Here is a 13,889-nt window from a genome sequence, read left to right as displayed (position 1 = left end):
AATGGTAGTTTACATGTATTTTATATTTTGAGATCGGTATTTAAGTATTGTACACCTTTGTTGTATTAAAAAACAAAACAGAGTGATTAATCGATGCTTGTCATATATTTACCCTTTGTTCTCAAGGTAATTTTTATTTTTCTTAAAACTACAAAGAACCTATATAGTATGAGTCGCCTTTGTCCCACATTGGTTAACATAGGACGATCCATATGATACTCAAGTGATTTGGCTCTTCTACCTCAATATCTATCTTTTGAAGTGTGATTCCTCAACATGATTGAGTATCTAAAAGTATAGACGAATGTGTGAGGGAAAATAGCGTTCTTCTTATTTATTAGAAGAGAAGTCTCTCGTGCTAAATACAACGTCACCTAACGAGAATAACCTACATTTTAAATTTAACTCCCTAATGTTACCTATATTACAATAAAAAGTAGCATAATATTAATAACAATAAACTAATGGGATATTTTCAAATAAAAAAACATCACAAAATATTTACCCAATTAATAATAAAACATCACTAAAGTAAATATTTCCTTGGTCAAATTTTCCATTTTTTAACTCTTTCCAAAGGTTGTTTTGACAATTTGTGAATTTGGGTTCGCATTAAAGGCAACGAATAATTTCTCAAATCTATGTCTGAGAGCGGTAAAAAATATATAGTAAATTTGAGAAAATATTTATAACCCATAATAAAATTTGTATATTTAGTTGATAATAGACATTGATAGATATTAATATATTTCTATCTCGATAAAATTAAAATTTTTACTATAGTTTATAAATATTTTAATTTATTTATTCATTTTTTAAAATATACATGAAAAATAATTACAAATTAAACTCCATGAAAACAATCGCACGAGCGAAAGTTTGTGTCACTCGTGTGAATTCATCCCCTATCCAAAAATGATAAGCAATGATATTTCTTGAACTCGAAAAAAAAATCCCAAGCCCGCTATCTTCTCCCTCTCCTTTTCCCGCTTCAAAGCTCAGCAGCTTCTAAACCCTCCACCATCCTCACCTTCTTCCTCAAACCTATCGTTCCAAATTCAATCTGGAACTCAACCACTCTATGCAATCTGAATTTTTGGGCAGTTTTTCCATCCTCGGTTCGCCACATTCAGCTCCTTACAAGCAGAGGATGGCGTCCTTTGGCGCTCTTTCACTTTGTCCTTGCAGCCCACTTTTACGTCCTCATCACCCAGTTCGTACTATTTATTGTTGCCGTGGATCTCCTACAGTTTTAGGTACGAGTAACTATCTTTTTTCGAGATTGAATTACAAATCAGTATCTAAGCTTTTGTGTAGAGAAGGTTGTGGGAAGATAGTTTTAGTTTAGGTTATAGAAGAATTGAGCTTAAAGATATCCCCCGTGTTTTTTATACTACGTTTTGAAAGAAGGTAACTGGTTTACTGAGTTGAAATGGAGTTTATAGCATTTAAGTCAGTCGAATCACGTGGATAGCACTGGGACATGCAAGTGAAGCTTCAGTTGAAGTGTATGATATTTCTTTGATGGTCTTGTTACAATGTGAATGTAGGAAAGCATTTTGTGTTGATGTTCTTAGCTGGATTCATTACGACGATGATAATGATAATGATAATGATGATAATAATAATAATAACAATAAAAAAGAATACAAGAGTTTTAGAAAAACCAAGCCCACAAAAAGTGGGACTCTCTATGTACTCTATAGAAAGGGACTACAACTAAGTTACCAAACCTTATTGGGGTCTCTCTCCACCCCTCTAAACGAACATGCCAAAAAAGCGACTCTGCTTCTAAAGAAGTGGATGGAGACCATGTCACTAGTATCCTAGTGCAGATATTGAAAGCCAAACTTTTAGAAGAAATAGTCCCAAAAGGAACTCACAAACTCCCAACACCAGAGAATATAGTCTAGGTCTTCCTCTGCCTTCCAATAAAGAATGAAGTGAAACGGGCCAACTTCCTGGCAAGCTGATCCTGCATGTTAGCACGGCCAGCTAGATTGAATGATCCAATTTTGATGACATTTTTAGTCGTTGCCTTGGATTTTAGATTTATTAGACCTCGAGTCTTAATTGAAGACTTAAGTTCTGTAATTAGATGCATATAGTCCTCTGGAGTAAATGGGTCAGTGGAAGACTTATTTTGTTTGCAAGGGACAAAATTCTCGTTATTGGGAAACACGAACTAACTGGATAGGACCCTATCAGGTAGGCATTCTTAACTAGAATGTTAGCAATTCTCTCTCCCATGACTGTTGTCATAGTCAACTACTCAACAATCTTGAAACTTCTAGGAACTTATTTCCACTGTCAATTAGATATCTGTTTTTTCCCATTTCTGTAACTATGAACTGATATTTTAATGTTGCTTCTCTTAAGGCAAAAATGTTTCTAAAGTACCCCGAAAAAGACCGGGGAGATTGGAAGGTGCTAAAAGAAGCATGGAAGACTCTGTTCAACGCAAGATGGAACAGTTTTATGAAGGTTCGGATGGTCCACCTCTCCGAGTTCTTCCAATTGGTGGCCTTGGTGAAATTGGGATGAATTGTATGCTTGTTGGGAATTATGACCGCTACATTCTGATCGATGCTGGCGTCATGTTTCCTGAGTACGTTCCTATTAAAGGCTTTTCCATTTGTGTGAAGTTCTAACAACTATGAATTGTGCTACTCAAGCATTGGATTAAATCTCCCACTAGATGTACTTTTACATCTTAATCTAGATGTTTTTGTTTGATTCCTCTGGAAGTGTTCTTGATGGTTTCTTTCAATGTAGTGTTAGTGTCTGAATTTTTATTATCTGTTTACAGCCATGATGAGCTTGGTGTCCAGAAAATTATACCTGATACCACATTTATAAAGAGATGGAGTCACAAAATTGAAGCTGTTGTTATTACACATGGCCATGAAGATCACATTGGTGCGTTGCCTTGGGTAAAGTTTCTTTCTAATTCCTTGGACATACTGTATTCCCTCCATAACTATCAAATACTTTAAATTTCTTAAATTTTTGTGATTGGCATCTGCATAGCACGTTATTATGGAAGTTTGGTTGGAGAGATTACAGAATTTTGAAGGATAAAGCTGTCTATTGAATTCATTTAGGTTTCTTAACAAATTGTTATTCCAATGATAAAGTAAGAAATTGGGAGGACGTGGTAGAGAAATAACTACGTGCATCTACTATTTGGATACTATTTATTGTAATTAGTCCAGACAATATTTACATTTAACATCGAAAGGATATAATTTCCATGCATACACTAGGCAGCTATTATTTCTGTATAGAATATTGTATGTGTTTGATGTAATCTTCGGAAAAATGGTTCTTAACTTATAATTGTACATTGAGATGAGTAATTTTTTCTGTAATTCTCAGGGCATGCACTCAAATCACTCAGAATGTCTTTTACACTAGAAATTGGAACATTTATTGTATTTTCCATAATAAGACATTACTATTATTCTTATTAGTATTTTAGTTTGGGTTAGATTGTAATTCTAGGCTTCTAGCTGCCCTTGTGTTTCACCACTTTTATTTCCCAGTAGTTTTGAGTGTGTAGCTATCATTAGGGTCTAAATTCATGCATTTATGAAAGCAAATGACTAAGATTAAATAAATGGAAGTGCAAGGACTGATACGCTAACAATGTAAAATTTTAGCTTTTAAGCTTATATCTACATGCTCTTTTGTGAGATATTTATTCTTAACTTTCCCCCCCCATTATTTCGTGTTTTTCACATGCTTCAGTCTTGTCTAAACAGGTAATTCCAGCTTTGGATTCTCATACACCAATATATGCATCTTCCTTTACAGTGGAGGTATTTCACTACTTCAGCAGATCATAACTTTTATCATTCTTAAAATTTGCATTTTTAACATCAAAATACAACTCTTATTATATTTCTTTGCTAGTGGAGGTATATCAGTTCTTCAGCAGATTGCAACTTTTATCATACTTAAAAATTACGTTTTTAACATCAAAATGCAACTCTTGTTGTATTCCTTCGCTAGTCAATCGACCTGCAGAGATTTGCTATTGCATGTTAACAGAAAATTATTGATCTTACGTGGCAATTTGTTTTCTAAATTGTTACATTCTCACAAGGAAATGGGACATTGTACAATGGCAATGATCTTAAAACTAAAATTTAGAGATCAAGTGTCCAGTCATGCTTTATCTTTAGTTTACCATCAAATGGTGCTTGCTTGTCATTTATGGTCTTAATAGGTAACACTGGTTGTCCTTTACAGCTTATAAAAAAGCGTCTGAAGGAAAATGGGATTTTTGTTCCTTCTCGACTTAAGGTGTTTAAGATGAGAAAGAAATTTACAGCTGGTCCATTTGAAATAGAGCCAATTAGGGTCACTCATTCCATTCCCGATTGTTGTGGATTAGTTCTTCGATGTACTGATGGTACAATTCTTCATACTGGAGACTGGAAGGTAAGACTGTTTGATTCACTATCTTGTTTTGTTTTGTTTCTCTTACAAGTACTAAAGGAGTTGACATCTTGTAGATTGATGAATCGCCATTGGATGGTAAAGTATTTGATCGAGAAACTTTGGAACAACTATCAAAAGAAGGAGTGACTCTTGTAAGCCACTGTGATGAAATCTAAATCTCTGATCACAAAAATGTTTGCGATTTTTTTTATTATTTCAGTATATTTCATGAAATAAGCTAATTGCAAAGTTGACTACCATGTTATTTATGCCTAGGAGAAATGAGCCTTATTTTTCCAAAAACGGATTGTAGATAGGAGGAATTAACTTGTTACAAAGCATGCAATGAAGATGGCCAAAGTGTGAAATTTTGTAAATTTACCTGAATTACTTTTCAGATGATGAGTGACTCAACGAACGTACTATCTCCTGGAAGAACCATTAGTGAGTCTGTGGTGGCAGATGCACTTTTAAGACGTATCTCTGCCGCTAAAGGAAGGGTCATCACGACTCAGTTTGCTTCAAATATACACCGTCTTGGAAGTGTGAAAGCAGCCGCAGATTTAACTGGGAGAAAGTTGGTGAGTTCTTCATAGTCAGTCCTTCATTCTGCTATATTTTTCTTTACACAAGTAATTACTTCTCATGGTGGCATTTTTGTCTTCTTTTGCAAATTTTGATTCATGCTTATTAGGTATTTGTTGGTATGTCTTTACGGACATATCTGGATGCAGCCTGGAAAGATGGGAAGGCACCAATCGATCCATCAACCTTGGTATTCATTTTTAATTTTCAACTTCAATTCGACATTTACTTTTATCTTGGCTTGCTGTAGTTTCTTATTGATATTTGACAATGGACAGATACGAGATATTTGAAAAATAGTGGTTCTGTTGAACCTGTTGTACTTCTCCATGTGAATTATAACAGGTGTCACTTGGTTTGTTGAGTGCATGCATGTATCACCCTTGTCATACAGGGCAGTATAGGGTGTTATTTAAATGAATTGAACTTTGTGGCATAAGATTCTTTTAGTTCTCTATGGGCTCGGGCATTAGCCCCCATGGTTGGGCAAAAACTAAATCCTCCTACGTACACAATTTTAATGACACGTTTATTTCACTCCATGGTTGTAAGTTGAACCATTGTGCCACATGATCTAAGAGGATGGGATTGCAACAGTCTGCACATTTATTTAATCATTTGATCAGGAGAATATTTTTTTTGCTAGAAAGAGTTACATATCCATGGGAATGTGTTTTTTCTCATGTAATGTTTCAACGTCAGGACCATTAATGTTTATGCATTTCTTGAATGAGTCTATTCAAGGGAGTGGTGGCTTTAGAAGATGTTCTAAAGGCGTTTTTTTTAAATAGGAATGTGAAGTTCTAAAATTCACAGAGATTCCTGGCATTGTCCAAGAAATTTGGTAAAAAAGAAATAAGCAAGTCTTTGAAGTTAAAAGTTCGCACTTCATATTTTTTCTGTTATAGATCTGGACATTGGAGTATCTTTCTGTAACTCATGTTTTTGTTATGTGTTGTTATGGTCAATTGCCTTGTGCTTATTAACGGCTAGTTCCTTTTCCTTATTTAAAATGAGGGGGTCAAACATAGTATTCATTGCTATAAGATGGTCTTAAAAGAGTACAACTTTAATTTTACAATTTATAAAGTTTAATGAGTATGTGATAAGAGAATTGCTCCTGAGTCTTAAGCTAACAGCTAATGTTCATAATGGCTTTGCTTCTTCTTAATGTCTGGAAGTGTTGCAACAAATCACTATGGTTGTTGGCTTATTGCTAATGCTTGCTGTATGGAATATTTTTCATGAATTTTACTAGTCTTTGAGCTGCAATGCTGGTTTGGTTACCCGAGGACAAAAAATACTAGGAGAACATGAAAATACGTGGGCATGCATGGACATAATGGTTTTAGCTGTTATTCTTAACTACTCCACCTGTTATAGGTTCTAAGTGTATTTATTCATCTAATAATTCTCCTCTGATAACTGATAAGGTAAAAGTGGAGGACATTGATGCCTATGCTCCAAAAGATCTATTAATTGTTACAACTGGCTCACAAGTAAGTTTGCCTACGTACTGATAGGAACTGCATGGTTTAGTGGATTAGTTTAGTCGCATTGATTTTTTAGCAGTATAACTGTGCATGCTTCTGTGTTAGGCAGAACCACGTGCTGCGCTAAATCTTGCATCTTATGGAAGTAGTCACTCTCTTAAACTGAGCAAGGAAGACATGATTTTGTATTCGGCCAAGGTAATGAAACAAGATTTTATATGCTTCATTGCAATTATTATATAAACTTTATGTGTTTCAAACTTTTAGTTGGATTTTCTTGGTCATAAACTAATACAATCAACCCATCATGTGCAAATTGTCTCATCAGTTCTGCATTTACAAAGATATTGGGAGCTGCTGCTCCTCTCTAATCCATTGATATAATGCCTTTGGTTATTTGTGATTTCGTTTAATTAATACAGAACTCTAAGGAATTTTGATTGACAAGTCTTATAATGCTCTACTGTACTTCTATCATTCGAAATTTTGAAATATCAGATGTATTTAACACCCTGAATTGAGAAGGGAAGGACCAAAGCATACGAGTGCCTTTTCTTTTGTTCTTTTTACTAATGCTCTTTTTAATCTATAAATCTGCGTTAATGGCTGATGGAGGCAGCTAATTTGTTTGCCATAGGAAGGACATGATTAGGGATTAGGCGACTCTTGGAATTAATTGTGGGAGAGTTAGTTCTCTTAAAAAGTCAATAGCCATTCCGCATTACCGTAGATTTCTTCAATTTCATTCTATGTTTTTGGTTCTTATCATTATTTCACCAACTATTTATTATGGTTCATTTGCTGATCATATAAAAAGTTACTACCAACGTTTTCTTCTGAGTAATACACTGCGATTGGGGGACTATTTATTTAAACTGCCGAACTTACATTTCCAAGTATTTAAATTATTTTGACATTAGCTTTAGGTCTACGGGCAGCCATTGATCTTTCCTGGCAATGTGATCTAATAATTCTTTTCCATCTTTACACGGCACAGGTGATACCTGGTAACGAATCCAGAGTGATGAAAATGTTGAACCGTATATCAGAGATCGGATCAAATATAATAATGGGCAAGAACGAGTTGCTGCACACATCTGGTCATGGATACCGTGGAGAATTAGTAAGTTTTCGTGATAATTGCATCTGAATATATCAGTTTTAAATCTCTTTTGGGAAAATGGGCTTATGATCATCTAAGCCTTCTTGCTTTAAACTGCAGACCCCCCCTTCTCTCTAGCCCTGCAGATGTAAACTTAGACTTGTGGCCTGTGGAATTATTTCTTCTTCTTTCGTTCTTTCTTTCTTTCTTTCTTTTTTTCTTTTTGCATTTTACAACTTTATTCTGTCACCTGATATGTTTGGGACCTAATTCCTAAATCCTAATTACTTATTGCTTTAAGCGGATAGCCAATTAGCCTTCATGAAATGCCTATGTCATGATCATCTATCCCAAACTTGCCTCAAAATGGTTTTCTTTGTTGCACCTGTTTGACTTCATCCATATTGCGTTATTCATCTCTCTCAAACCTGAAAAGTGAAATTCTTTGTGTTCGAAGGAGGAAGTACTTCAAATTGTAAAGCCGCAACATTTTTTACCCATTCATGGGGAGCTTTTATTCCTCAAGGAGCATGAACTGCTGGGTCGGTCTACTGGCATTCGGCACACAACTGTGAGTATTTTCCTATCCAGAATCGAAAATACATTTTGATAGGATACGTTATGTAGTAAACCTTTCTGGCAACAACCACTGAGATCCTATTGTCCTTCATTGGGGAAAACAAATCATCCACTTATTAAAAAAAGATGAAAATAAAAGAAAAACTATTGTTTTATTGATGATTAAATTATTCACAATCTGAAAACAAAAATAAGAAGATAAAGGTATACACATCATCATCAAGTTAGACTTTGATAAAGTCTTTGATGAAGTCGATTGCAATTTTGAGTTTTGTTGATGTCATTCTTGAAGCTAAAGTTTTCAGCGGACATTGGAGGTGATTGAAGTCCTCTCTAATGTTAATTATTCCATGATCTTGAACACACCAAAGGGTAAAATTTTGGCCACAGGAGGAAATAGGCTGGGAGATCATTTCTCGCCTTTTCTTTTCACCTTAGTGTTGAATCTTAATTGTTGGCTTCTCTCTGGAGGTCTTGGTTTGAATCCTCCAATCTGATAGTTTAATTGCTTGCGTGGTATTGGTATATCTGATCTCTTTTTTGTAAAATATTTCTCTATAAGACAGTTGAAAACTTTTCACATCTGAATATGAAGGTTATAAAAAATGGAGAAATGCTTGGAGTTTCTCATCTAAGAAACAGAAGAGTTTTATCCAACGGTTTCACCTCTCTTGGGAGGGAGAATTTACAGGTACCATAACCTTAATGCTTTTCTTTCAACTATAAGGACGCTGTTAATGTGTTTCTCATGCTGCAGTTGAAGTATAGTGATGGTGACAAAGCATTTGGATCCTCATCTGAGCTTTTCGTTGATGAGAGACTAAAGATTGCAACAGATGGCATTATAGTAGTCAGGTAGATCTTGCAAATTTCACCTTTAGTGAAGTGGGTTCAACCTTCCATTTACTCAGTGATGTTCCGGTTTCTTTTGTTTACAGTATGGAAATTTTGCGACCTCAAAGTGTAGATGGTTTAAATGGGACTGGCATCAAAGGAAAGCTAAGGATCACTACTCGATGTTTATGGCTTGACAAGGGGAAGCTTTTAGATGCACTTCATAAAGCCGCTCATGCTGCACTTTCAAGCTGCCCGCTGAATTGTCCTCTAGCTCACATGGAAAGAACTGTGGCTGAGCTTCTGAGGAAGATGGTTAGAAAGTACAGTGGTAAGAGGCCTGAAGTCATAGTCATGGCTGTGGAGAGCCCTGTAGGAGTTCTAGCCGAAGAGCTTGGAGCAAGGCTTGCAGGCAAGTCCAATAGTGGATTTGGGATGTCAGCATCACGAAAAGCAGTTGATGGACAACCAACTAAGAGCCACTTAAACAGCATAAGACCAGATGGAAATAACGATTTGCATTCTGAGGATAACTCAAGTCAGGAGTCTCAAGGTTTTTATTTTTCTATGTATTTCAGCATCTTTCGTTGCATCTCTGTGCATAATGGAACACATTGCTTTTAGAAACCTGTAATCCTGGTTCACTTTCAGGCATAATCCAGACACCAGGTTAAGGGCGATGTAGGGATATCTTCTTTAGGCTAGCAAATGGCAGTCAAGAAGTTCTGGTTCAAAATTAACGGCATGACCATACATTTTATGCATTAATAATAGGAGTATTAGGGCTTTATAAACCCTACCAGAATTCTCAAACTTATAAATTTAAAACCAGCTTTACATACAAGGTTTGCAAGTGACTTTGAGCCTATCTTCAGTTTGTATTTCTTTGCAATGTATTTGAGTAAAAAAAGCTACAAACGTAAGAATTCTAGTTCTTGGGTAGAATTCTCTTTCCTCCATTAGACATTTCTAGCCATAAACATTATTACCAAACGTAATCTAAAGGAGAAGTAACAGTTTAATGACAGCCTGACAGAAATTTAGAACGTTCTTTGTAAGGTGACTTGCTTGTATAGATTTTATTATACGAAAAACATATAATTCTATTGACATGACATTAATGATTTATTAAGTCCAGTTTGTCAGATTTATTGCAATGTTCGTGCATTCTATTCTTGGATCCTAAGTTTTGATTAGCAGTGTGCAGGTCTCTGTTGTCAATCAAACCATCTTCTGTAATGAATTGGAATCGTCGTATATCAGCTATGGTTTAATCCGCTTCCTTTTTCTTTTCCTACTTTTCTATTTGTTGGTACAGGTTATCATTTGGAATCTGAAAGACTACTTCCTGAAGAGGACTATGATACCACGAACTTGAACTTGACAGAGACACAATCCATTGATAACGAAGGTTTGGAGGATTTCTGGAAACCATTTATCACGCCATCCTCTCCTGCCAACGAATTGGCGATGGATAACGAAGGTTCTGTTCAACATTCAGAAAGTACGTTGGAGATTTCAAACGAACGTGAAGAAGTCAGTGATGACAAGTCACTGAAAACATCAAATTCTGATGTGAACTCTTCAAAGCCTGTGAAACGCAATAAATGGAAACCTGAGGAGATCAAGAAACTTATTAAATTGCGGGGGGAATTGCATGACAGGTTTCAAGTGGCCAGGGGACGAATGGCATTGTGGGAAGAGATATCCAATGGTATGTCGGCTGATGGTATTAATCGGAGTCCCGGACAGTGCAAATCTCTTTGGGCATCTCTGGTTCAGAAATTTGAGGTTTGTTTTTCTGTTTTTACTTTCATTTTTAATTCTGCTCCTTTGAGTTATCATAGCAATTAGAACTTTTCTCCATGTTTATTTCCCCCTTCTATTGATCTTAGAGGGTACAGATTTGGAGTCTCATTCTAATTCCATATATCAGTGGAGTCCTCTAAAAGAATTAAAGATATTTACTGAGTATTACAACTTAAGCAGAAAAACTATATCATGATTTTATGTATAATCTCCCTTATTAAGCTGTTTGATATGTCATGCCATAAGTATAGTTGTTGACACGCCACCGGCCAGCCTTAGTAAGAGACCATTTGTAGAGTTTCTTTCTTCCAAATACTCCTTGCCTCGGCCCAATGCACGTTGAACTAATAATTTCTTCAAGAATTCATTCCTTTTAGAGAAAGTATTTTTTAAAAAATTAATCTCCATTCTTTGTACAGCAGGAAAGCAAAAGTGAAAAGAAAAGCAAGAAGGGTTGGCCATACTTGGAGGAAATGAGTGGCATATTGTCTGATTCAGAGGCAGTGGCAACAAAATGAAGGGATGCTGTAATAGCAGCAACTGAAAGTTTTGAAGAGACGTAGTTAGTCATATTTTATTATTTATTCCATACAGCATGGAGAACCGCCGTGATCATCAAGAAACAGCCCATTTTAACAAGATTCCATGTATTGGTATCTTCATGAGCAATGAAAAACCGATATGATTATTAAGAGCAACGGTGTTGGAGGAGAGCCTACTTCGATTATCCGAGGCATGCTAGCATTTTTGTAGGCGAGGAATGAGTAAAATGTATTGGGATCGCAAACATAAATCGGAAGAAATTGAAATTTCAGGACATATGGGTTTGTTCCATGCTGAAATTCATACACAAATTAGAGGAAGTTTCTTTTAATTATAATATTTATTTTTTTAAAAAATTTGTCTATTTAATCCATCATGTCAATTTTTTAAACGTTTCGAGTAAGTTTGATATCAATGGCTCTTTTTTAGGACTTTGAAGGCCATTTAGAATCTGTGAAGTTTTACATATGCGGCATTTAAAGGCATATTTGTTATGTTCTCTTTAGAAAATAAAATCATCTTTGAGTAGAACAACAGCTACTTGAGCATCAAACTTTCTTTTAGTCCAAGTGAGGATAGGGTATTTAAACTTGAGATCTCATATTTACATGTATTTACAGGTGTCAATTGAGTTGGGTTCATGTTGTCATTGGAGGCATCAAAATTTTGAACTCATGATGTTCTATTGTGTAAGTTATTATTCGACTAAGTTTATTTTAACTTGAACAAGTGTAGTTTGAATTACAAAAGAAGGATATATTTTCCTCAATTGTGAATGTCAACCAATTCAATTGAAAATCAATGTCAATTCTTATAATTTTCATTAAGATATTGAAAATTAATGAAAATTTGTTAACTTGATTATGGTTAATACTCGTCAATGTTGGGTTTTATAATTATGGATGAGAGATCAAACCATCTTTTCATTCCATGAGTAAATATGGGTTTTATAATTATGGATGAAAGATCAAACCATCTTTTCATTCCATGAGTAAATATTTCAGGTTGGTCTCACTAGGTCGCACATCTTTCTTGTTAACTCAATGTAAATGGTAACGACAAAGTTAAGCAATCGATGGATGACTATTGATATAAACAACATAAACTCTATCATCTTTGTACCTTCACTATATTCTACAAACAAAATAATACGTATAATTGAACATAAAAAAATGAAAATTCATAAATGATGAGAATCTGTTATTATCAATATCTTATTAATATGAAAAACTATTTTTATATGTAAGTTGACCGTTTTATATTTGTATCTCAATACGAAACGTGGGCTATTTTGAGAAATGTGGGCCCATTTCTTTACCAAGCCTCCGCTATTGGGCTATTATTGGGCCCGGCCCGGTCCTCACAACAAACATATTCTATTGCGTCATAAAGAGGACACGTGGTTTACGTGTGTTGAACAAAAGAACGAAAACGTTTTAAACACCGATTTGGAAGTGATATATGGAATGACATTCAACTATTTTATTTACTAACCTTTATTTTATTATCCATTAACTCTTAAATTTATGTTTCTAATTTTTAGTTTTGTATCAAATTAATTTTTAGGGAATTGGGTGAAACTAAATATAACAAAAATGAAAGAAAAAAAAAAAACTTCCATCATTTTTTCTCTATATATTTTTACCAAAATTTCTTATTTTTTTCTTAAAATTTCATCGATTAAATATTTAATATTGAATTGTGTTTAATATATATATATATATTACAAAAGTTTGTAACAAATTAAATACCCACCGTTTTATTAGGGTATTTATAATTGATACTAATTTTAGGTATAATAATTAAGTACATACCAATATTTTAAAAAAATCGTAAATATAGTAAAATCTATTTGTGACACTCATAGATCTATTCGTAGTAGACTAATTTTACAACATGATCTACTAGTGATAAAATATATTTTAACATTTTTACTATATTTTAATATTTTAAAAGATCACTATATATTTAATTATTTCAAATATAGTTGTTATATTTACAATTATCTCGTTTTATTAGATTTGAGAAATCCATTGGTCACAACCCTAAAAGTTCTAACCATAAGAATGATTTTTGGGATTCAACTAATGATTAAATTCGAACACCCAAACTTTTAAACTCTATAGGTAGTTTGACATAAATTTATTTTTTAAAAAATATTGCATCAACGAAGAAATTGTTATATATATATATATGAATTTTTGAAGACCCAAAATATTATACAATGACTCGTTATTTATTTCTTTCTTTCTATCCTTTTTTCAACACAAATTGACGGAATAAACAAAATTTCAGTCCTAATTTCCAACTAAAGTTTCAAAATTTATGGTTTGAAAATAAATCTAGAAATTGTACGTTGTTTTCTTTAAAAATAAAAATTAATTAGAGGAAAAACAACGCTAAAGCAACGGAGAATGACTTTCATTAATTAAAATAAGTATTTTAAATTTAAACGGCGAAAAATCAAAATGTGACTCAAAGCCTTATGAACACATGCA

At 34.1% G+C, this 13,889-nt stretch overlaps 1 protein-coding gene across 3 annotated transcripts; it reads left to right on the top strand.

The window, feature by feature from the left end:
- Positions 1-938: 938 nt before the first annotated feature.
- On the top strand, positions 939-11,919 carry LOC101215740 (ribonuclease J). Of its 3 annotated transcripts, none has more exons than XM_004138007.3 (17): positions 939-1,256; positions 2,380-2,608; positions 2,810-2,933; positions 3,765-3,821; positions 4,255-4,446; positions 4,521-4,598; positions 4,845-5,027; positions 5,141-5,221; positions 6,465-6,530; positions 6,630-6,722; positions 7,522-7,647; positions 8,084-8,197; positions 8,801-8,896; positions 8,963-9,060; positions 9,144-9,592; positions 10,358-10,830; positions 11,271-11,919. In XM_004138007.3, exons 1-17 carry the CDS (start codon positions 1,082-1,084, stop codon positions 11,364-11,366), a joined length of 2,730 nt encoding a protein of 909 aa, XP_004138055.1. In that variant the 5' UTR covers positions 939-1,081; the 3' UTR covers positions 11,367-11,919. The 3 variants fall into 3 exon arrangements, with proteins under 3 accessions (XP_004138055.1, XP_011652010.1, XP_011652067.1); XM_011653708.2 differs by having other exon boundaries at positions 11,268-11,919; XM_011653765.2 differs by having other exon boundaries at positions 940-1,256; positions 2,810-2,919; positions 11,268-11,919.
- Positions 11,920-13,889: the final 1,970 nt, after the last annotated feature.

This window comes from Cucumis sativus, chromosome 1 (genome assembly GCF_000004075.3).
Source record: "Cucumis sativus cultivar 9930 chromosome 1, Cucumber_9930_V3, whole genome shotgun sequence".
NCBI lineage: Eukaryota > Viridiplantae > Streptophyta > Magnoliopsida > Cucurbitales > Cucurbitaceae > Cucumis > Cucumis sativus.
Note: the sequence above shows the minus strand (reverse complement) of the source record. Positions and strands in the feature narration are given on the sequence as shown.

Bases quoted from the DNA above. Each gene is read 5' to 3' on its own strand.
- LOC101215740 (XM_011653708.2), top strand. From the start codon at position 1,082: ATGCAATCTGAATTTTTGGGCAGTTTTTCCATCCTCGGTTCGCCACAT. The intron at 8,897-8,962 runs GTACCATAACCT...CTCATGCTGCAG, and splicing joins TTGGGAGGGAGAATTTACAG to TTGAAGTATAGTGATGGTGA. The intron at 9,061-9,143 runs GTAGATCTTGCA...TTTTGTTTACAG, and splicing joins GATGGCATTATAGTAGTCAG to TATGGAAATTTTGCGACCTC.